This window comes from Equus przewalskii, chromosome X, assembly GCF_037783145.1.
Source record: "Equus przewalskii isolate Varuska chromosome X, EquPr2, whole genome shotgun sequence".
Taxonomy (NCBI): Eukaryota; Metazoa; Chordata; class Mammalia; order Perissodactyla; family Equidae; genus Equus; species Equus przewalskii.
Window position 1 is genome coordinate 121,163,919 of NC_091863.1, and position 23,610 is coordinate 121,187,528.

General features: G+C 49.6%; 1 protein-coding gene across 6 annotated transcripts; it reads left to right on the plus strand.

The window, feature by feature from the left end:
- Positions 1-12,460: 12,460 nt before the first annotated feature.
- Positions 12,461-23,457, plus strand: PRRG3 (proline rich and Gla domain 3). Of its 6 annotated transcripts, none has more exons than XM_070606656.1 (4): positions 12,461-12,723; positions 16,158-16,195; positions 17,339-17,523; positions 17,904-23,457. In XM_070606656.1, exons 2-4 carry the CDS (start codon positions 16,189-16,191, stop codon positions 18,429-18,431), a joined length of 720 nt encoding a protein of 239 aa, XP_070462757.1. In that variant the 5' UTR covers positions 12,461-12,723; positions 16,158-16,188; the 3' UTR covers positions 18,432-23,457. The 6 variants fall into 6 exon arrangements, with proteins under 6 accessions (XP_070462757.1, XP_070462760.1, XP_070462759.1 ...); XM_070606659.1 differs by having other exon boundaries at positions 17,363-17,523; XM_070606658.1 differs by lacking the exon at positions 12,461-12,723 and adding an exon at positions 12,925-13,256 and having other exon boundaries at positions 17,363-17,523.
- The last annotated feature ends 153 nt before the right edge of the window (positions 23,458-23,610 follow it).

The following is a 23,610-nucleotide window of genomic DNA, read 5'->3' on the forward strand; positions in this document are numbered from 1 at the left end:
AAGTTTACTTTAACCAATTTATTTTGTATGTATTTTCCTTTTTTTCCTAGTGAGTCTGGCTAAGAGTTTGTCAATTTTGTTTATCTTCTCAAAGAACCAGCTCTTATTTTCATTGATCCTTTCTACTGTTTTTTAAGTCTCTATTTCATTTATTTCTGCTCTGATTTTTATTATTTACCTCCTTCTATTGACTTTGGGCTTGGTTTGTTGTTCTTCTTTTTGTTCTGTTAAGTGTAGTTTAAGATTATTTGTTTGAGATTTTTCTTGTTTGGTGAGGTAGGCCTGTATTGCTGTAAATTTCACCCTTAGTACCGCTTTTGCTACATCCCGTAAGAGTTAGTATGTTGTATTTTCATTTTCATTTACCCCCAGGTATTTTTATTTCTCCTTTGATTTCTTCATTGATTCAATGGTTGTTCATCAGCGTGCTGTTTAGTCTCCACATATTTGTCACTTTCTCAGCTTTTTCCTTGTAGTTGATTTCTAGTTTCATAGCATTGTGGTTGGAAAAGATGCTTGGCATGATTTCAGTCTTCTTAAATTTATTGAGAGTTGCCTTGTTTCCCAAGATATGGTCTGTCTTTGAGAATGATCCATGTGCACTTGAGAAGAGTGTGTATTCTGCTGTTTTAAGATGGAATGTTCTATACATATCTAAGTTCTTCTGGTCTAGTGTTTTATTTAAGGCCACTGTTTCCTTGTTGCCTTTCTGTCTGGATAATCTATCCATTGACATAAGTGGGGTGTTGAGCTCCCCTACTATTATTGTGTTGCTGTCAATTTCTTCTTTTAGGTCTATTAATAGTTGCTTTATGTACTTTGGTCGTCCTTTGTTGGGTGCATATATATTCATAAGTGTTATGTCTTCTTGGTGGAATGTCCCTTTTATCATTATATACTGCCCATCTTTGTCTCTCATCATCTTTTTTATCTTGAAGTCTGCTTTGTTTAATATAAGTATGGCTACACCTGCTTTCTTTTTCTTGCCATTTGCTTGGAGTATTATCGTCCATCCTTTCACTTGGGGCTTATGTTTGTCTTTAGAGCTGAGATGTGTTTTCTGGAGGCAACATATTGTTGGGTCTTGTCTTTTAATCCATCCAGCCACTCTATGTCTTTAGATCGATGAATTCAACTTATTTACATTTAGAGTGATTATTGGCATATGAGGGCTTAATACTGCCATTTAATCTCTTGGTTTCTGGTTCTTCTATATTTACATTGTTCCTTTTCCCTTGCATTTCTAACTGCTATTTCAGTTTAGTGGCTCTCTGTGATGGTTTCCTAAGTTTTCCCTTTATTTAAGATTTGTACCTCTGCTCTGATTTTTTGTATTGTGTTTACCATGAGGTTTGTATAAAAGATCTCATAGATGAGATAGTCCATTTTTTGGTAGTCTCTTATCTCCATTAGCCTAAGCAGGTTCCATCGCTTTCCTCTTCCCCCTCTATGTTTTTGTTGTCACAAGTTATTCTCTTTTGTATTGTGAGTTTGTGACTAAATTGAAGTGTTTATAGTTATTTTTGATGTTTTCTTCCCCATTATCTTTTATGTTATAATTGTTTGGTAACCTATTCAGACAGAGAGCTGCAGTTTTCTGATTTTCTCTGTCTATTTATCTCCTTGCTCAAGGCTTTGTAAAACTTTGCCTTTTGGTTTCAGGTAGGAAGGCTCCCTTGATCATTTCTTGTAAGGCGGATCTAGTGGCAATGAACACCCTCAGCTTTTGTTTATTTAGGAAAGCTTTTATTTCTCTGTCTTATCTGAAGGATAGTTTTGCTGGATAGAGTATTCTTGGCTGAAAGTTTTTGTCTTTCAGTACTTTGAATATATCATTCTATTCTCTCCTAACCTGTGAGGTTTCTGCTGAGAAAACAACTGAAAGTCTGATGTGGATTCCTTTGTAGGTTATTTTCTTCTCTCTTGCTGCCCTTAATGTTTTTTCTTTGCCGTTGATGTTTGCCAGTTTTAGTATTAAATGCCTTGGAGAAGGTCTTTTTGTATTGATGTAATTAGGAGTTCTATCAGCTTCATGTACTTGTAAGTCCAGATTCTTCCCTAAGTTTGGAAGTTCTCAGGTATTATTTCTTTAAAGAATCTCTCTGCTCCTTTCTCTCTCCCTTCTCCCTCTGGGATATCTATAATCCTTATATTACTTTTCCTAATTGAGTCAGATATTTCTCAAAGAATTTCTTCATTTTTTAAATATCTTGGTTCTCTCTGCTCCTCCACCTGAAGCATTTCTGGATTTCTATCTTAGATCTCATTAATTCTCTCCTCCATAAGGTCTACTCTATTTTTTATGCTTTCTACATTACGTTTTATCTTATTAATTGTGTTCTTCACATCCAGAATTTCTGTTTTGTTTCTTTTGAGTTTCAGTCTCTTTGGTGAAGTATTCCTTCAGTTCATTAATTTTATTCCTGAGCTCATTGAAGTGTCTTTCTGAGTTTTCTTGTAACTCACTGAGTTTCCTTATGACAGCTATTTTGAATTCTCAGATTGTAATCTTCTGTGACTTTTGGTTTGGTTTCTGGAGAATTGTCATTTTCCTTCTCTTATGCTGTGTTACTGTAGTTCTTTGTGGTGTTTGATGAATTGATCCTCTCCTAGTGCATTTGTGGTGGTAATCACCTTTTCTTATTTGGGTACAGCTTTGGTTACTTTGGTTCTGATCACCTAGTCTTGTGTTCCTTCACTGGCTCTCTGCGGACTCAGACACTGCTGTCCCATGCACCACCTGTGCTGCCGTTCCCAGGTCATCTTGGGGTGCTTGTTGCACCACAACGGTTGCTGTTACTGGCAAGTGCCTGGGGACCTGGGGACTTGTATGCAGCCCCTGCAGCTGGTGGTGCTGGTGTTGGTGTTGCTGCCACTGGGGACTGGGTCACCAGTTCTGCTGTGGTTCCTGTTGCTTCTGGTCACAGATTCCACCTGCCACTGCTGGGGGTCGGGGGACCGGAGCTGTTTTTTCTGTTCCCACCCTGTCTGCTCATAATTTTGCCAGTCAGGCTGCTCTGAGTTTGAATAGGCCAAACTTCAGGGGCTCAGCTGGGCAATTTCCCATGGGCAGGGCCGCCATGCTTGGTTGGCTGGTCATGCTCACATGGGCAGAGCCTGTTGCTTGGGTGGGGCACCTTCACCCAGGCTGAGCCACTTCAGCTTGGTGGAGAGCGTTCAGTCTAGTGGGCCCACCATAGTGCAGTGGGCACTCCTGTGGGCTGGGCTATTGCCACTCCACAAGCGTTTACACATGGGCTCTCCCCGCCTCCACTCACAGTTTCACTTGCCACTGTGTGAGGATGTATGACCTGGATCACTCCTGCTGGGGAGGGAAAGGGGTTCACTCCCCTAGTTCCACTGCTTCCTGGGGGTCCAGATGGCCCACCTTCAGATATACGGCTGTGTGGATCTCTCAGGTGTCCTGTTGTGCTGTGTAGGGAATCCTCTGTTGGTCAATGGATGTCTGTTTAGTTGTAACTTAGAGGGGAGAGACAAAGGGAACAACTCACTCTGCCTTGATGCTGATGTCACGCCTATATTTTCCTCTTTATATAAGCACCAGAAAGAACTATGGTAAAAATCAATGTCTGATAAAGTCTAAAAAAGCTCTTTTAATAAGTACAAAATAAAAATTATATGTACCAAGAAAGCATTGCATCATGGCTTAATTGCCGGGTCAGGCACTTGATGTCATCCTGGATTTGATGGAATATCATCTATATTGCACTTATTTATTAATGTGTTATCTGTCTTCCCTTGCTGTGATGTCCAGAAAGACAAGGCCTTTAGTCAACTTGGTTCACTGCTGTGTCCTCAGCCTCTAGAACATACCTGTGCATAGTGATTATTCAACAAATGTTTATTATAGACTTTGAACAAAGAAAATTCCAGGTAGAGTGAACAAGTGCAAGCATCCTGAGGCAGGAACATGCTTATGGTGCTCCTGGAAGAGCAAGGAGGCAACTGTGGCTTGAGCAGGATGATAGAAGAAGCTCTGTCCACTCTGACTACCACAGTTGTCATTTGATCTCTTGCATCCATCATCAGCATCCTCTCTCATAAAGACCAGACCAGACCAGAGGTTGGTGGCCAATGGTACTTCCGATGCTTGGTGGACATTCCAGTCAAGGCAGTGGCTCAATGAAGCTCAATTCTTTCTGAAAATTGGTATGATTCCAGCAGCCCACCTCAAATAATAAGAGTCAGGGACAGGGAATATATTTGGACTTGAGTTTGGAGCCCACAAGCATGGTTGACATAACTTTTATGATAATGGTATCCAGAGAGGCCTGGCATAAGAAAGGAATGCACTTGCCAGTGGTCGTGGTGGTAGTTACAGTGCCCGCAGTGTCCAGGAGATGGCAGTAGGGAAAATGAAGTGCACCAGGGCCGAGGTCAGTGGGAGCTTGTCTGCTTAAGCATCTTTTCCAGGTGTGTGTGTATGTTGGTACGGAAGGTGTGTGTGGGTGTGTCATGCTATATAATGGCCATTAGCCCTGTCTTTGGTTCTCCAGCCCTGGACTGAGCCTGGCCAGCCCAGGCAACTGTACTCAGACCTCCTAGGAGCCCTGTCCCCGGCCTTGAGATGCTCTTGCTGGCTCCCAGGGTTTCTAAGGACCTCGTGTACTTGCTCACTTGACCTCCCAAACCTGAGGTCAGATTATTTACTCTTACAATCCATCCTCTGGGAGCTCTCTGCTACCGCCACTGTGTGTGTGTGTGTGTGTTGTGTGTGTGTGTGTGTGTGTGAGAGAGAGAGAGAGAGAGAGAGAGAGAGAGAGAGAGATTAGGAGGCACTTCCTGTGAAGAAAGTCAAGATTAGAGCAATGTTTCTGAAAGTTTGGCCTACCCAGAGCCCCACATTCACATCACCAAGTCACTGGCATGCTGAATGTTGGGTAAGCATGCAGAACTCTTGCTCCCCCCTCAGGCCTACTGTTTCTGTAGGGGATGTAGACCAAGACATGAGAATTGCCATGATTGAAAAGCAACCCAGATGATTCCTGTGCATCATAGTCTTTGAGAAATATTGGTCTAGAGGTTCCTCTGCCACAAGTAGGGCATGTGGCCAAAGAGACAATGATTACCCAGTGAAAGGGAGGGAATTCCACCCCAAGGCAGAGGTGCCAGGAAACTTTTAGCCACTGAGGGAACTTTGTTTTCCTCTTCAGAAAGGAGCAGCCTCGAATCTTGTGCAGTTTCTCAGTTGTCTTCAAGCTCCTAGGAGTGTGGACCCTCAGACTCTGGCTCCCGAAGGAACACCCTGAGCCACATGGAGGAGGATTCTCAGCATTGAGGCCAATTACTGAGATGCAGGTCAACACCAGCTGGGGAGACAAAAGCTGCTCTGACACTCCTAGTCCTACAACCTCAAGACCAACAGCCTCACTTCTTGTCCCACTTCTCCTGCCAGAGTTTGTTAAAAGAACATCAGAATTTTCTGGGAGCATCCCAAAGCTAGGAGTGGTGAGGGTAGAACCTCTCTTGTGATGGTGTGTAGATTCTCAGGCTGAGTCTCGTCCTTGAGATGAAAGAAATCAACACAGAAGCACCCACTGTTCCAGACCATTTGCCCAAGACTAGCGTCTTTTTGTATCTAGTACTAATCGAGACCTCATTGAACTGGGTGCTGTGCTAAACTCTTCACTTGCCTTATCTCATTCAGTCCTCACAATGACCTTTGGAAGTCAGATCTCTTGGCATTCATATTTTTCATACAAGAAAACTGAGGCCTAGAGAGGTAAAGTCACTTGCCCAAGGCACGTGGTTAGCAGGTGGAAAGGCTGAATTTGAATCTTGGCAGTCTGATTCCAGAGCTTGTGCTCCCAGCCAAGGACGATGTAAGAAATGGGGATGGAGGAAGCTTAGGGCTGTGGTGTGTGGTCAGGGATGGAGTTGTGAGGAGTCGCCGAATAAAGCGAGGGGCAGGCAGGAGTGCTGAGGGTGGTTTAAGCGGTGGAGAAGAAGAGCTAGAGCAGGACAGGGAGTGGAGTGAGGGAGGCCTGAGTTGTGTATGGTCTGAGTTGGGGTATTGGGGTGGGGTCAGGAATAGACCCAGGAGCAGATGGGCTCCAGATCAAGGAGAGGGTGGGTCTCAGGGAAGGGGTGCTCTGTTTAGAAGCCAGGGTCAGGGGTGGGAAAATTTCTTGGAGACAGTAAGCCTCTGCACAATGTGAAACTTAGGGGGAAGATGTGTGATGTTGAAGCTCAGTTGAGGGTGGATGAAGAATAGATGAGAATCAGGGATCTCAATGGTAGCCGGTCTGGGGTCAAGCTCAGCAAAGACGTCAAGGTCAGTGCCAGGGTTGAGGTGAGGAGACTCCGGGGGAGTGATTGAAGCTACATATTGCCACCATGAGCTGGCCTGGGGTGGGGATCTCGAAGACTGGGAGGCTCCAGGCTAGGTTAGAATCAGGACAAAGTAAGAGCCAGTGTCCGGGCACTCCCTGCCCTCTTCCCAACTTTGGTTTCCTCCATCATATGTGTACCAACTGCCTTCCTAAGTTTTCACCGTGTTTGCTAGTTTATTGTCTCTCTCCTCCAACCAGAATGGAAGCGGGGCAGACACTTGATCTGTTTGACTCACCTTTATGTCGTCAGCACCAGGCATAGTGCCTCTCACAGGGTAAGCCCACAGGGGCAAGGCTCAGGTAAAGGATGACAGATTGGGCCATGGGGCGTGGCTCCTGCTAGGACCTAGGCTCAGTAATAGGGTGACCTCTTGGACAAGTGAGGTTGAGGGAGAGGTGAGGCTCTGGGAAGAGGTGAAGCTCAGGATTGGGGTGCCCCTCAGATTCACAATGAGTCCAAGGAATGGAGTGAGGAGTTGGAAAGGCGATAAGGCTTCAAGGGGTCTGGTATAAGAATTGGTTAAATATGTACATTCTTGCTGATTTCAATATCCACGTAGATGATTCGAGCCCCTGGTCTCTCCACCCAGGCTGTTTCCCTCCTCCCTACCACAGCCACTTACTCCTGTGGTCATGTCCTAAGACCTTGCCACCACCCCTCCATGACCTCCTGCTCTCCGAAACCCAGCTCATTCCTTTCAGCACTACAAGAACTCCAATAATCTTTTGACCACCACCGGGACGCTTGAACTAACAATCCTGTTTTTTTCACTGTCCTTCACCAAACCCTGACTCTATCCTTACTTCCCTCACACCCAACCTAAAATCAATGATCGATTATCATAATTTCTCCCTTGAATCTACATGCAGTTCTTGTGTCCCTCTGTCATTTTCTTATACTCATAACAAAAGTCAACCGTGATAAAATCCAACTTTCTATCTACTCTGGGTCTGCACGCGGGAGATTGAATGTGGCCAGAGAAAACCATGCAGACATGCTGATTAATTTCACTTTAAATTAATGGCCATTAAATCTCAAGAGGGCCCTTAATTCAGCTAAGCAATCATGCTACATTTCCATAGAACATCCAGCCTCCCCATCTCCCAGAAGACTATTTCAAGCCTTCTCTTCTCAAACCGTCGCCACCTCTCTCCCACCCTCACTCCCATCTGGTGGCCTGGCTTCCTGTTTTGCTGAGAAAATAGAAGCCATCAGAAGAGAACTGCTCCAAGCTCCACCATCACCTCTCCCACCTACCTGCATCTGTGCATCTTTCTCCTGCATCATTAGTCTTTCCCTCGTCACTGGCTCACTGGCACACAAACATGTTACCATGCTGTAATTTCTCTCATATTAAAAAAAATACTTTGATCTTGTCCCCTTGTATCCCTACAACACCACTCTCTCATTTCTCTGCTCTCCTTTATAGCAAAACTCCTCAAATGAGTTGTCAGTCAGTACTCACTGTTTCAAATTTCTCTTTTCCCACTCTTGATTGAAAACACTCTGATCTACCTTGGAACCCCACGTCTCCCTGGAAATTGCTCTTGAAGGTCACCATTGACCTCCACATTGCTAAACACAGTGGTCAATTCTTCATCCTCCTCTTACTTGTTCAGTTGGTAGGATTTGAGGAATTGATCACTCCCTCCTTCTTGAAATACTTTCTTCAGTTGGCTCTACATTCTGCTGGTTTCCTGCCTATCTCACTGATCCTTCTTTCCCTGTCTCATTTGCTGGTTCCTTCTCATCTATGCCACCTCTAAATATTGGACAGGGCTTGGTCATTGGGCTGCTTTTCTTTGTCTACACTCACTTCCTTGTCGATCTCATCCGGTCTCATGACTTTTAACACTGATTAGATGCTACTTATTCTCCAATTATATCTCCAGCCCTGATGTTGCCCCTGAACTCAACTCCAACCTACTCCACAGCTGTCCTCCTCAATTCAGTTAATGTTCCTCCACCCTTCGCATTCCTCTGACTAAAATCCCAGGAGCCATCCTTGATTCCTGTCTTTCTGTCATAGCCCAATACAAATCTGTCATCAAACCCTAATGACTCTGCCACCAAAATCTACCCAGAATTTGCCTACTTCTCACCAAGTCCACTGCACCACCTTGTGTAAGCTACCATTGTCTCTCACTTGGATTATTTCAATAGTCCCTAAATAATCTCCCTGCTTCTACCCTTGTTTCTTTTCAATCTGTTCTCATTAAGTAGCCAGATTGATCATTTTTATGAAAATAGAAATCAGATCATGGTACCCCTTAACTCAGATCCCTCAGTGTCTCTCCACATCACTCTAACAGCCAAAGTCCTTACAATGGCCTGTGAGGCCCGGCAGGATCTCTCACCACCCCCATTGTGGCCTCTCTGGCCTCATCCCCTACTGTCTTCCTCTCTCACTCACTCCATTTCAGCACACCAGCCTCCTGGCTGACGCTAGCACATGCTAGCCCCTGGTTGCAGGGCTTTTGCATGTGTGGATCCTCCGACCTGGAATAGTACGACCCTTCATCTCCTTTGAATCTTGGCTCAAATGCCATCTTCTCAGTGGAGTCTTCCTTGACCACTGTACTTAAACACTCTGCACCCTGAGACCCTTCTCTGCTTCATTTTTTCTCCATAGCACCAATCATCACCCAACATCTTGTATCTTTGACTTTGTTTTTTGTCTAATCTCCACAAGGTAGGAGTTTCTGTTTGTTTCGTTGACTTCTGTGGTCCCAGGTCCTAGAGCAGTGCCTGGCACATAGTAGCACTGAATAAATACTTGATGTGTTAGATTACTCCGGCTGCCATACAAAATGCCACAGACTGACTGGCTTAAGCCAGTTTAAACAACAGAAATTCATTGTTTCACAGTTCTGGAGCCTGGAAGTCTGAAAGCAAGGTGTTGGCAGGGTTGGTTTCTTCTGAGACCGCTCTCCTTGGCTTGTAGATGGCCATCTTCTCCCTGTGTCCTCACACACTCTTTCCTCTGCATTTGTCTGCATCCTAATCTCCTCTTCTCATAAGGACACCAGTCACATTGAATTAGGTCCACTCTAATGACCTCAATTAACCTTAATTGTCTCTATAAAGACCTTATCTCCAAATACAATCATATTCTGGAGGTTAGGTCTTCGACATGAATTTTGAGAGGACACAATTCAGCCTGTAACACCTAATCAACTGGTTAATCAACGTGCAGAGATGAATTGAGGCTCATATGGGGTAAGGAGCAGTGTTTAGGCTAGGGATGGGGTGAGGCTCAGTGAGGACATAAGGGGATGGGGGCAGTACAGCTCATAGAAGTGTTCAATTCTGGGATGGATGAGGGTAGAGAATGAGGTGCCAAGAGAGAATGAGGCTGGAAAAGGGAACTTGTCTCAGCCAAAAGTTGAGACACAGGGATGAGGTTAGGGAGAGGCCATGTGGAGGAAGATGATGGAATCGGTGCAGTGGAAGGGTGAGAAAGGAGGGACTGGCCAAGGCCTACAGAGGGGAGGAGGGGAGGAGTCAGAAGAGTGGTAGGGTGGTTGAGACCCTGGGATAGGATTGAGGTTGTTTGGAATGTTACCAAGGGGCAGGATTGCCTATAAGCTTTGTGGGGCCCAGTGGTAAATGAAATGCAGGTTTCTTGCTCAAAAAGTACTAAGAACTTAAAGATGGCGACAGCAGAGTCTTAAACCAAGCATAGGTAATCCTTCTAAGTGCCAGGCCCTGTCTGACTCTATAGGTCCAACTCCTATGAAGGTGGTCCTGCCAGGTGGGATCTGGATGAGAAATGAAGACAGGTTAGAAGTTTGGACAAGTTTGGGTAGAAGGTCTGTCCTCTTGCACTGTATTGGGAATTTTTATTGAAATATGATCTGTCTTTTGCCATCTTTTTTGTTTTTATTATGAGCAACTATACCATACACTCTTTTGGAGCTGAGACCTCCCACAATTGTTAGTGCCCTACACATGTGATTTTGATGTGTGCCAAGGTGTGTTTGTTGAGATCACCAATGCAGCAGGTCAGAGAACGGTGCACGCTGGATGTAACAGAGATGGGGGAGAAGGAATATCTCTCCAGGATTCAGTTAATGAGGATCTGAACTGTGCCAGTAGTCTGGGGGAAGCTAAAATAATTGTGATTTGGTTGGAAAAATAAAGTCCATTGAGTGCACCAAACTGCCTGGTGCCTGGCCAAGGCAGAGTAGCCAGTGGCCAAGGCCTTTCCATCCTGGTGCAGAGGAGGAGTGTTCAGAGCAAGATTTGAAATCAGGTGGTGGGGAGGGAAGGAAGATTGTAGCTCTCCCCAGCCAGACCCTGAGATTGCCTTGAGTCTTCCTGAGGAGAGCTAGAAAGCCCTCTGAAGAGGATCCGGAGGAAGCCAAGACTCAGGGCCCCCATGGGAGGAAGCAGGGGCCGGAGCTGCTGGTGGTGTTGGCAACAACATCTCGGTGGTAAGTGGAAGGCTGACTCCCGCTGCAGCTCCTCACTGCAGCCCAGCCTCTCCTGCCTCAGCTCTGCAAGCATCTGGTAAGCCTGCTGTGGATGAGGCTCTGTGTTGGATGCTAGGGACACATGAGGAGACGAGGTCCCTGGCCCCAAAATAGAGGAGGCAAGTGTGCAACCCAAGTGAGCAACCAAATGGACACGATGCAGCTGGAGATAGGCAAAAGCTGACATGTATTAGGCTCATACTTAAACACCAGGTACACTTGACATGATTATCCCATTTGCCCTTCACCACTGTTTGAGGCAGTATATTATTGTCATTCTCGCTTGACAGACAAGGAAACTGAGATGCAGACAGGTTAAGTCAACTTGCTGAAGATCCTGGAGCTGATCTGTGGTACTACAAAGGGCTAAAGCAGGCAGCACACTGCAGAGGAGCTGCTCTTAATCCTTCTCACCCCTGGTGTCCACAGAGGCCCCCGTGTTTATAGTCTCTGCAGACAGATCGCTGAGAATGGAACAGTCAACAGGGGTGGGGGCGGAGAATCCTGCAGGACCCAGAGTAGAGATGTCATCTGAACTATGTGAGAAGAATGAATACAAGTACACAGAGGCTGACAGTGGGAGGAAAGGCATTCTGGGCCGAGCAGGAACTAGAAGTAGCCTAGTGTTGCTGGAGCCAGAAGCTTAGGTGGGAGTGCCAGGAGGAAAGCGGAAGCCCTAGATCCTTGCCTCACACTGAAAGCTGTGTGAAGTAGCCTGTGAACATGGTGGTTATGATCAGAATGCAATCATAGTGGTGGAGTAGGAGATCCGGGAAGTAATTTCCTGAAGAGCACCAAACTGTTTCCAACCCCAGCCAAGGCCTAGGCTCTCTCCCCCTGAACTGAGGACGCCTCTAAAACATACACAGCCCTTTGGGCACCAGAGGACCCCTATTCTCCTCTCCAGATTATCTTGATTTTTTTCTGTGGAAGCCCACCTCACAGGCCAAGGGGTGCACTCTTCCTGCTTTTATGGGGGTAACCTTAGAGGGTCTGTCATGGGAAAGGAGGGCTCCTGCAGCCACAGAAGAGCAAGCAAGCCATGGGGGAGTCTGAAAACAGAAGGCAGAGATGGAAGGGAAAGCTCCATTGGGAGCAGGGGAAGGGGAGGAAGAGGGGGAGCTGGACTGGGAGAGGCTCCATCCCCGGTGAAGGAGGCCTGCCCCCCTATTTTCCGGTCCCTTCGTCCATCCGCAGTAGGCAGGACAGGCTGGGGTTTCTCTGCCTGGGATGGGGGAGAGGGTAGTTCCAAACACGCCTTTTCAGGCTCATTCTGCCCAAAAACACCAAATGGGGAGGGGGGCGCCAACTCCAGGGCTGGGCTGGGCTGGGCTCCAGAGGAGCAGAAAACAAAAAGAGCCCTGAAACCCCAGCAGGAGCCTCTGCCCAGGCTCTGGCAGACCCAGACCCTGAGCTCCCTCGAAACGTCCTGCCCTCTCTTAGCGGTCCACCACGTCGTGTGGTTCTTCCTGGACTAGTGCCATTTCTTTGCTACCAGCGTCTCGTCCTGTCATGCTGAACCTCCCAAAGTGCAGCCTCTTGAGGGCCCCCACGCCAACGCTCCCCTTGCAGCCCCAGGAGATTCCTTCCTCTTCCCTTTCTGTGCCTTAAGGGTTTTCCAAGCTCATTTCCTCCTTTATTTTGCTGCAGCCCCGCGAGGGAGGCAGGATTCTCCCCATTTCCCAGATTTGACAGGAGAGAAGTCTGCCGTCCCGGGGCAGGGTGGGGGGAGTAAGTGACGGAGCCAAGATCACCCAGTCATTGGCAGAAAGCGGCCTCGACCCGGCCCTTCTTCTGCGGGCCCGCTGGAGCCCTGGCAAGGAGGGCCCAGGCTGCTGGCCTGCGCCTCACTTTTCTCGGCTAGCACTCGGGGGCGGGCCGGCCGGAATGACAGGTGAGCTGGGCTAGGGGACAGTTAGGGGGGTGGGCTGCGCGGGGACGCCTGGCGCGCTGGTCTTGGGCGCGGCTACCTGAGCCCGCTGCAGCGCCTGGGCTTCCGAGGGCCCGCGCCGGGGGGCACGACGAGGCCCACGCCTTCGGCCGAGGGTCCTTGTCGCGTCCCGGGCCCGCCGGCCAGGCCCCGCCCCCCGGCGGCACGGGCGGGGGCAGGGGCGGCGCTGGCGGAGTGGGGCGCGGGCGCGCGGTGCTCGGTGCGCGCCGCCGCCCCTCCGGCCCAGCTTGCTGGCCCGCCCTCCCTACCCCCTCGGCCCGCTCCCGTCGCCCCCACCCCTTCTCCTCTCCTGGGCCTGGCGGCCGAGTGCGCGGTGCGGCGCGACGATCGCGGCCTGGCGATCGGGGCACGGTGGTCGTGGCGCTCGAGGGTGGCGCGCAAGGCGCGGGGCGCGAGGCCAGACCTGGCGCTGCTGGGTGTGGGGGGCGGGCAGCGGCGGAGCCCCCAGAGGAGAGCAGGGGCAGGGGGGTACCGAGGTAATGGGCAGGGCCTGGGAGCCCGAATGCGAGGGGTGGGAGCTCCAGGAGCACTTTGGCCCTTGCCGGGCAGGCAACGGGGCGCCCGGGGCGGCGGGAGGGCAGCGGGGCGGAGAGGGAGGGAGGGAGGAAACGGCTGGGCTGGGCCGGGGGGCTTGGCCGACGGGGAGCAGGTGGGCGGGGACAGGGGCCCTGCTGGAAGAGGCGCAGCAGCGAGGTGGCGGGCTGCGTGCGCAAACAGGGCGTCCGCCTCCTGGGCCCCGGAGAACGGTGAGGCCGTTTGGGTTGGGCGCCCCAGCCCCGAGGGCAGGGTTCGGTGTTCAGGGCCACCGAGCTGGGCGCGGGGCACTGTTGGGGGAGGATCTGGAGGCCGGGCCGGGCCAAGGCGTTGGGGGTCTTGAGCAGACCCGGGCGAAGAGTGTTGCTGAGCCAAAAGCAGGAGTTGGTGGGCAGGGCGCTGGTGGTGGGCGACGGTGGGCGAGGACAGGCACTTTCAGGGCTGGCATGAGTGGAAGGGGACAAGGAGGGCCCAGAGTTTGAGTTAGAGCGTAATTTGGGAGTTCCGTGTCACTGGGTGGGTTGATGAGTCATGAGATCTGGAGATCACAGAAGCTTTCCTAGCGATCAGTTCTGAGTGAGGGAAATAAGGGCTAAGATTTGGAGAAGTGGTTTGGAGGCCACGTCTTGGGACACCAGGTGCTCTGATGGCCGCCAGTCCCCATGCGAGGGAGTCTGGGAGCATGTCCCAGAGTGCTGTGATTCGGAAGCTTCAGCCTGGGGTGGGGTTAAGGAAGGTCTTTGTGGTGGCCAGTCCCTGCCTTCCTTCCTTTCCAGGCCTTCAGGATTCAGCTGTGTTCCTGTGGGGAGTGGGTTAAAAATTCCTCCGGCCTACAATCAGCCTTACAGTATCCACCAGGGGCAGGAGGGACATATACATGCGTGACTGCAGCAGCATTCTCTGTCGTGGAGCCCTCACGCTTCCTCACTGTTGCCATAGTAACAGCCTATTGATGGTGTATTTATAGGGGAAGAAGCAGGCGCTAAATTTTGGGGAAGGAGGGGCAGAAGGCCTCGTGGCAGCAGCAGCAGCAGTGACGGTGGCTACAGAATTGTAAATGGAGTGGGCCATGTCTTGTGAGCTGTTTTGGGGAGTTCCTGGCTTGTTTGAAGCTTTAAAATGAGCTAATGACTTTTGCAGGTGTCAGGATAGCACACATTCCGGGCTGTGATATGTGTGGGTGTGCACACACCAAAGTCGGGTGTGTTTGGGACAAGAGGTGGCTATATGTAAGCTGTTACGTAATTTTTCCACATAAAAATTTTTAAAAAACACTGCAGTTCTCTTTGATAAGCAATGAAACATATATTTTTCTCTCTTCAGTTATTAGTAAAGCGTTTACTCATTCTTTTCAAACCCTGACACAACCGCTCCATTTTTCTTCAATCAAAAACCTTGCTGTTAGGCATGCCACACCCACACCCTTGCCACATGACTGGCATTGGCTCTAGGGGAACCTCAGAGATCCGTAATGGAAGCAGGGTTATGAGATTATATTCCATCTTTATTCTCATCAATATTGAGGGTCAACTTTTCTCACACTGGCAGGCCCATCTGTTGACAAAGTCACACGTTGATAGTATTGGATGGGATTCTTGTGGAGTTTGAAAGAGGAAAGCCCCCTCAATATGGTGTTTCCATAGATAGATTTTAGATTTTCTGTTTTTCCTTTAGTTTTAATTTTATTTGTGATTTATATTCTACCTGTTTGCCCAAAGGATTAGAAGATATATTTTAAATAGACATAAGACTCTGAAAACGTAAATAGAAAAGTGTATACCACGTCGCAGGGGACAAGCATATGTGCTTAACAGCTGGGCTTCCAGGGCGCCTGTGCTTGATGGTCAATGTTAACGCTGAACTTCCTGGCAGCCTAGGCTAAAAGGGGAGCATAATGAGCGCCACCATTCACATGTCTTGCATCCAGTCAGTCATAAATCCAGAGCTTCTGCCTGGGAGGGGAGCTGCGGAGTGATTGCTCCCAGATGTGGACAGCTTGGCCAGTGCTCTGGAATCTGTGCAGGAGTGAGAGTGGGTGTTGGGGATGGCAGTGTGCTGTGGCTGTGGTTTACATACTGGCTGGATAATTCCTGAGCAGGAGGCTTTCAGATGGTAACTCACATTTGAGGCAACGCTTGCGTCTAGTTAGTATCTCAGTTTTCATCCTGTCAATCAATGTCTTGGTACTCGGCTGCAGTTTTCTTCAATGCAAAGAGAGGAGAGATGACTGGTTTCGGGAGATCCTTGCCACCCTGTCTGGTGAAGACGAACACAGCAGGTCATCTGGGTTTGGGCCATGACTTTGGAGATGGTTGTTGGTGCCGTCTTAACTGCCTGTTTTCAAGGAACGTGCTTGTCATTAGAGGTATCTGGGATTTGCCTCATGAGCAAAATTAGTTCCAAAACCGGGTCCTGTCTCTGTCACTGCTGGTTTGCTTGACCTCATCTAAGTCCTTGTCTCTCTGAAGTCCTTTCTGACTCAAAAGTGCAAAGATTTGTTGAGGGAAGCAAGGAAGGAGGAGCCTCGGTCTTTAGGAGTTTTTCTTTTTTAAAGAAAAAAGTCAACCCTTAGGTCTTCTAGACTCTCAGAATGTGTTCTTGGAGGAAATAGCTGGAAGATGTGCTCTGGGCTCTGCTGGGCCTCGGGGGCTCTGGAGGAGAGCTCGGGGAAGGACAGGAAGCAGTACTGTGAGAGGCTGCACAGAGGGGCCTCTGCCTCCTAAGGGGCCGCTTTGAACTTTGACCAGGCCAGTGGGCATGGGAGTCACATCCCAGGGCCAAGAGGGTGCGCTGTGGGTTTGGGGGTGTGATTTTACCGTGACTCTGCTTTTCTTCTTTGCCAGGCAAGTGAGACGCTGGATCTGAGGTAGCACCATGGCAGGTGAGTTTTTCCGGGCCCAGGCCGAGTGGTGGAAGGCCGTGCCTAGGGGCTCATGGGAAAGGTGCGTGTGCACCTTTCAGGTCCTTCCCTGGGGTGTCCTGGTGGCCCTTGTCTGCTCGTCTGGGTTGCAGCTTTCCCCTCTCAACTCTTTGACTCCCTTCTGGAACATGTGCTCACTTGTAGATGTGCACCTACCCAGGTCGCTGTGGAGAAACTAATCTGACAGGCCGTGGGGCCTGGGGAAGGGTGCTTGCCTGCCTGCCTGCCTGCCTGCTGGCAAAGCCCTACCTGCCTGGGCACCAAGAGGGGCTGGCTGACGTGAGAATTAGGAAGTCCTGCCTCCAGGGGAATACCAGGAGCAGGTGTTACCTCTTCTCTCATCGTCTAAAGTCTCAGCTCACGTTTATGGGGGTGCATAGCTCATGCCATGCTAGTCAGCCTAACCGTAGCTGGGTTTCTTCCTTTGCAATAGGTGGATGTAGCTGCCACTCAAAGACGTTTTTGCAGGAGGCATCTGCACCCAGTCTACAAAGGCTTAGATCCTCCACCTAGACCCTGCTACCCGCCCTCCCAGAGGCACTCTCAGGTTCATGTGCATCCAGTCCCTTGATCTACCCCAGCCTGCATTTGTACTAGACTATCTCAGGCAAGGCTATTGATGCTAGGCAAGCTGATGGCACAGGTGGCCATTCAGCTGGAGGGACCCCACCCTGGTAGAGTCTTGTGGGGCTATTTGGTATTTTTCACCAGCATCAGCTTCAAAGGGGTATGAATTCTCATGATAAGGGCTCTGATTTTCACTCTTTGAGGTGAGGTGGAAGATACTGGGAACTTTTTCACTGATGACTACAATGCCCCAAATCCTTCGTGCCCCTTGGTCCTATGCAGCATACACTTCCCTCTCAGTCGGATCCCACATTCCTCCATAGCACCAGAGGCCTGAGTCTTGTTGGGTCCATGGGATTCTAGGAGATGCATCATGGTGTCACAGAAAGTCAGCCCTTCTATCTCTTTTACAAAGGGCCAGCCATGTCTGGGATGGTGTCTTGCCTGCTGGCTGTGTCTTACTTCCTTCCATCATTGTGCTTCTGTGCCTGGGCTGAGTCTGGTCTGAAGGAGCCCCTGGGCCTCTCCCCATTCCAGGCCTCAGTGCAGCTCTCTCCTCAGTGTTTCTGGAGGCCAAGAACGCCCATTCGGTCCTGAAGCGGTTCCCTCGTGCCAATGAGTTCCTGGAGGAGCTGCGCCAGGGTACCATCGAGCGGGAGTGCATGGAGGAGATCTGCAGCTACGAGGAGGTCAAGGAGGTGTTTGAGGACAAAGAGAAAACGGCATGTACTGCTCTGGGGCTGGGGCTGGGAGCAGAGTTAGTCTCAGGGATAACCAGAGCAGGCCTTGGCATCTCAGACGAATCAGAAGCAATGAAGGAAAAAGCCAGCCCCATCCAAGGCAGGGCCAGTGGGGCCATACAAGAACAGAGTCCCATCTGCCTGCCTCTGGGGGCCTCCTCACTTGGGAGCCATGCCCATTGTCCTTGGTGCATTCCATAGCCTCTCTAATAGCTCTCTAATAGACCGGTCAGCTGGAGCAGGGTGGGGAGCAGCTGCAGGTCCCGCTGAACATAATACCTGACTTGCTGAAGGGCTCTGAGGTCCACCTGGGGCATGACTCTTGTGTGTAAGTATAAGTGGCTTTTCTTATTCTTTTGTAGATGGAGTTCTGGAAGGGGTACCCAAATGCAGTCTACTCAGTCCGAGACCCCGCACAAAGCTCGGATGCCATGTACGTGGTGGTGCCCCTTCTAGGGGTGGCGTTGCTGATTGTCATCGCCTTGTTCATCATCTGGAGGTGCCAGCTGCAGAAAGCCACTCGTCATCACCCCTCGTATGCTCAAAACCGGTACCTAGCCAGTCGCGCTGGGCACAGTCTGCCCCGGGTCATGGTGTACCGGGGCACTGTGCATAGCCAAGGGGAGTCCTCTGGGCACCGGGAGGCAGGGAGCAACCCGCAGGTGGCACTAGGGCCCAGTCGGGGGGGCAGAACTACAGTCCGCCTCGAGAGCACCCTCTACCTCCCTGAGCTCGCCCTCTCCAGACTGTCCAGTGCCACCCCTCCCCCATCCTATGAGGAGGTGACTGCACCCCAGGAGAGCAGCAGTGAGGAGGCGAGTGTCTCTTACAGCGACCCACCCCCGAAGTATGAGGAGATAGTGGCCGCCAACCCTGGCTCAGACAAGTAGTGGGACTTGTGTCCTGTCCAATGTGAAAGCCTCTTTTAGGGGTCTCCTATTTTCTTTTTAACTTTTTAAAGACTGTGCCACCACAAAACAGCCTTAGCCTCCTTGTTGCCAAATAATTTCCTAACCGTGGATTTGTAGGAAGTCAGTTGTCAGAGATAGGTGGAGGGGGTAGGAAACACGCATGCGTCAAAGCCCCTGGGGAGAGCCACAGGCCAGAGAGCCCAGCTCCTCCAGAAGCCCCTGCACCCTTGCCATCCTGTCCTTCTGTCAGGGACTGGCTTCTCTGATGCCAAAGGAATCACCCTATTGAGTTGATTGTGGCCAGAATGTCCATAGGCTTGGGCCCCGGGGCTACGCAGCTGGCTGGAGACCTGCCTGTGTCTGGAATCCTGGGCCAGAGGTGAGCGAGAGAAGCCAGCCCTTCAGTACCCTATTTCCTTGACAGTCCGTGCTTTCTGTCCTTGCTTACATTTTGAGGACAAAGACAAGAACTGAAAAAATGAAAAGTAATAACAAATAAATAATGAACACAATAAAACACAACAATATAACCTGGGCCATTCATAAGAGGCTGAGGGAAATCAGCCGCACAGATCTGTGACACCCCTCTCTCCCAACCCCACCCCCACTTTCCTGACCAGGTTAAAAGGAATGTCTGGAGAAGCCTGGAAGGAGGACAGGGTGTGTGAAAGATGGGAGGCAGGGGCCTGGCTGGCAGAGCTACCTCCCCCAGATTGAGCAGGGGACCCATGTGAACTTTGCCATCCTGGACAGTAGCTCTGGGTCTAGTGTGCTTGGCCTCCCCCAGACCTTGGCTCTCCAGACACGTGTACTGGCTGTGCTAAAACCGCTACCCACTGGCATGAACCCAATCATAGCCCTGGGAAAACCGACGCTCTTGACCCTGCCTGTGGAACCTGTGGCCTCTGAATGGTTGGGGTACAGGCTGGGGCAGAGAGCTGGAGTTTTCTCTTTGTGACATCGACTGGCCCACAGGACGATTAAACCCACAAACTTGGCCTCCTCAGCACCGTGCTCTATGGCTTTGAACTTTTAGGATACGTCTCTTTTTACGAGTAGGTGCACTGAGTTTCAGATGGCTGATTGCTCTTTAGTGATGGTGCCCTACCTGGAGAGAAGATCCTGAAGTGTCCCTTTTTAGAAATTTCCTTGCGGGGGAGATAGGGAAGTCCGTGACCTGGGTCAAAGCCCATCTGGTCTTTGCTCTGTCGTTGCCAGGTGCTGGGCCATTTTTAGTAACCCCTTTCTGTGTCCACCTCCCCATTTCAGCAAGGCTTCGGACAGCAGTGGGGCAGAGGTGACCTGCCCCGTGACTGTCAAGGACCAAGCAAAAGACGCTGTGGACACCACCTCCCCCCACCCCTTCATCTCCATCCTCCTGGCCTCAGCGCCAAACCATTTTTCCTCTGTGGTGCTTTAAAAAATGTAGCAAATTTTTGTGGGGCCCAAAAGAGTGCACAGCCAGGGTCTATTAGCAACCACAGCAGGTTAAAACCCAGTGAGAAGACAAGCTTCTTTCTGTCTAAACAGCTCTCCAGGGCGGGCCTCGGGCCTCCTTCTTCGAACGCAGCCCTGCCTTCAGGCCACAGATGACTTCTGGAGGCCCCTCCAGTCCTGTGCACAGGCTTCAAGTCAGGAGGCTTGTGTTCTTATCCCAGTGAGGCCACCAGCTTGGACAACTCAACCCTGTGGCTAGGGTTTTCCATCCTTCCCCCTACCTCACAGGCCCGTTGGAGGCTGACTGAGCTAATGCCTGTGCAGTGCTTCAAGCACCAGGGAGCCAGTGCAGTTTGCCCTTAGGAAGATTCTTCTAGAAATGTGTAAGTTATAGGGGAACAGTCTTAGTGGAGGCCTTCATATGACTCTGATGTTGAGTCTCAACCTGGGGAGTCAATCTCCTGCCAGTTGACACTTTCTGTCTCCTTACCCCTCCCCCAAGAGCTCCCTGATGCCAGAGGTGCTGACCAGGTGGCATTCCACCTTTCCTTCCTTTCTCTTTTCCTCCCTCTGGGCCTCTAGCACTGCACTCCTGCCCTTCCTCGCAAAGACATTTTCAGCCCAAAAGGCCCCTGCTTTTTCCATGATGGAGGCTGGAGTCAATCCTATTTGGCCATGTTGGAGGACCTGGGCCAGCCTGCAGCTCTAGGACCAGCCCCTGCTCTCCCAACATTTCCTCAGGCAGGTGCCTGCGTGTGACTTGGGAGCATGGGGGAAGACACTTACCCCTATGTGTCTCCTTCCCACTGATTGGATAGCATGGGCCCCACTGACCAGAGCCAAAGGGAGTATGCCAAGGAATGTCTGCTGCCTTTGGCACCTGTTGAACCCTTCCCTGCCAAGCTGCTGGGTAGTTTGCGGCTGGGTGGAGATGGGAGAGAGCGAGAAGCAGGAGCCTGGCCCGGTGGAGGGCAGCACATGTCCTTCAGGTGCTGCACTCTCCGGTTCAGATGCTTCCAGGTGGGGTTGCCGTTGTGGTCTCTGGGATGTTTTTTGCAGTATATTGTAGAAAAAAGACTGTATAGTACACAGTGGTCGTAACTCCTCGCGGTGCAATTTGGCTTTCACAAATGCCCTGTACATATCTTTTCAAATTCTGTCTTTTATGGACATTCATTTGATACAATGCTAACTCTGCAGTAGCCACAGTTTTGTTGTTGGACTTGTGTGTATGTGTGTGCGTGTGTATGTATGTACATGTGTGCACGTTGCCTTTTCTCACATGCTTATCTGAAACAATAGCTCGTGTGTGGCTATATTTGTACCAGGAGAGTTCCCGTCTGAAGGGAGGGATGTCATCTCCTGGGGCTGGGGAGCCTGATGACAGGGCCCTGAGCAAGGAAAGCCTAGATTAGCTGTCAAAGTCCCCCAAAGTCACCACCTTCTGCCCCCATTCACGAAAGGCTTTGGAAGAAGATGAAGCCGCTCCATCCGGTGGGCTCCTCCCTGTGGGACCCTCCACTCACATGCCCTGTGGGTGTGGTGTCCCCAGCCTCCGCTCCTGTTCTGTGGGTGTCAGCAGCTGATGGAAATCTGAGCACTCCTGGGCCCTTTTATTTATTTATATATTTTTTTGGTGGAAAGATGTCTGACTATTGACTTTGGGAATGGCGGGGCTGGTTATTTAGATATTTTTCATTAAAAAAAAAAAGAAAAGGCTTTAAAAAGTTCCTTGAAATATGACTGTCACTTGTTTTCAAAAAAAACTTTTGAAGACTTTTTAAAACAAGAATCACAATCCTGTCCCTCCCCTGCCGCTCCCCATCGCTTGGGGTTTTCTAAACGAAAGCACAAGAGAAAGAGTGGAGCGCACACGTGCCCGGCGTGTGCAGCAGCAGCACAGCTGCGTGGCGCCCTGGCCAATGGAAACACAACACTGAGCAGTCTGACCTGGAGGCCAGGGGCCTCCTCTTCTACCTGCGAATCCCACTGCCATTAGTGTGAATTCCTTAGGGTGCTTTGGAAAACAGGAATCTGCCCAATATGTTGGATGTTGTCTTTTTGGTAGCCCGAATATGAGGAATTCAGGACAGGAAAGTGTCTTTTTGTTAAGGAGTTGGAGCCAGATGGTTCCTCTCTGGCTGAGGGTTGATCTTTTGACAACCAAATGGCATCCCACAAGAAGGATTAAAAAATCAACACTGCCTTTAGATTGTTCTTTTGTCCGAGAGAGAGAGATCATCAGGAGAGACTCTCTTACTCACCTCCGCTCTGTCTTTCTAGGAGTATGCGTGTGTGCTGTGTCTCATGTATGTGCCCTCACGTTCAAGGCTGAGATGGAGAGCTGGGCAGCAAAGCTGCTGGTCTCGGCTGCTTTTCAGCTTGATGAATAATGAAGCTCCATTTCAGGATTGCGTCAATTCAGAAACAAGCACATCCTCCCCACTGAACTCTACTCATGCTAATCAGTATAATTAGCTAATTTAAAAGTACTGTAATCAGACTGCCTGCAACTATGATAAAAGCCCATTAATTTGAAGCCCACTAATTCAGAACTTAGAGAAAATCACGACTTAAGATAATTCATGGTATCTGTGATTCTTGCTCCATAGAAATGTTGGAAATATTCTTCCCTTTAGTCAATTTGCAGGGTCATGTGTGTAAGAGGGATCTAGTTTAAAGTGAGTACCTTTTTCAAATATGAGGCTCAAGATATTTAGGATCCCTTCCCTGTGCCTTCGGCTTTGGGTTCAGCAGCTCTCACATGTGAGGCTCTTTCTGTACAGGTTGCTCTCTTGTTCTCTCTCCATTGTGGGGATGTTGAGTATTGCAGCTTTTCATTCTACTCTTTTGTTTACCCTGTGAATAACATAGTTTGTGAACTAGACTGCAATTTAAAGTAATATAACTGTGTATCTTGCTAAATATTCTGTAAAGCAGATGTTTCACTAACAGACCGGCCACTCCCATCATTCGCCCCAGCTTTTCCTTTGGCAGGCTGTGGGCGGTGAGTCTCTCTCTAGCAAGAATTTTTCTGACAAAGAGATCCAAACAGCACACCCCTCGGGCTCAACGCCTCAACAGTTGTTCCACTGTCCCGAGATATCTGACTGGTGAACAGCGCCTGCCCTTCTCCCGCCCCCAGCCTGAGCATTAACACAGAAATTCAAGATTGGGACAAATCCTACAGCTGCTTTTGCCTCCCAATCTGTCTCCCCTTATGGATGCCACTTTCCCAGGCCTGAACACACCTGCTATTTCACTCTGTGATCGTGAATTTGTGACAGTGGAAGCCCTGATATGTGCAGCTGAGCTTATAGACATGATTACTGTGAAATGGATTAATTTTGGTACCACTTTAAACTGTGCTTGTATTCATGTGTTGACCCACGTCAGCTGGGAAATCTGTACATTCAGTGATATGTCAGGATTTCACTGGAGCCTGGGGGCAACAAACAAACTTGCTTCTGGTTTCTCTCTCTCTCTGTAATTGTTGATTTAGCTGTTAAATTTTGTCTCTTTCTGTACAAGAAGATAATGAATAATAATAAAGAGCAAATGACATTTACTTGCGGCCCATCCTCTTCCATCTTGGATCCCTGCTGGCTCCCAAACCTCCATGGGGCATGGATGGGTATGGGCTAAACTTGTTTTTCCAAAAGTCAGACTGTAGATGAGGAAACAGCCCAAACCAGTTTAGAAGCAGGAAGCAGAGATGTCC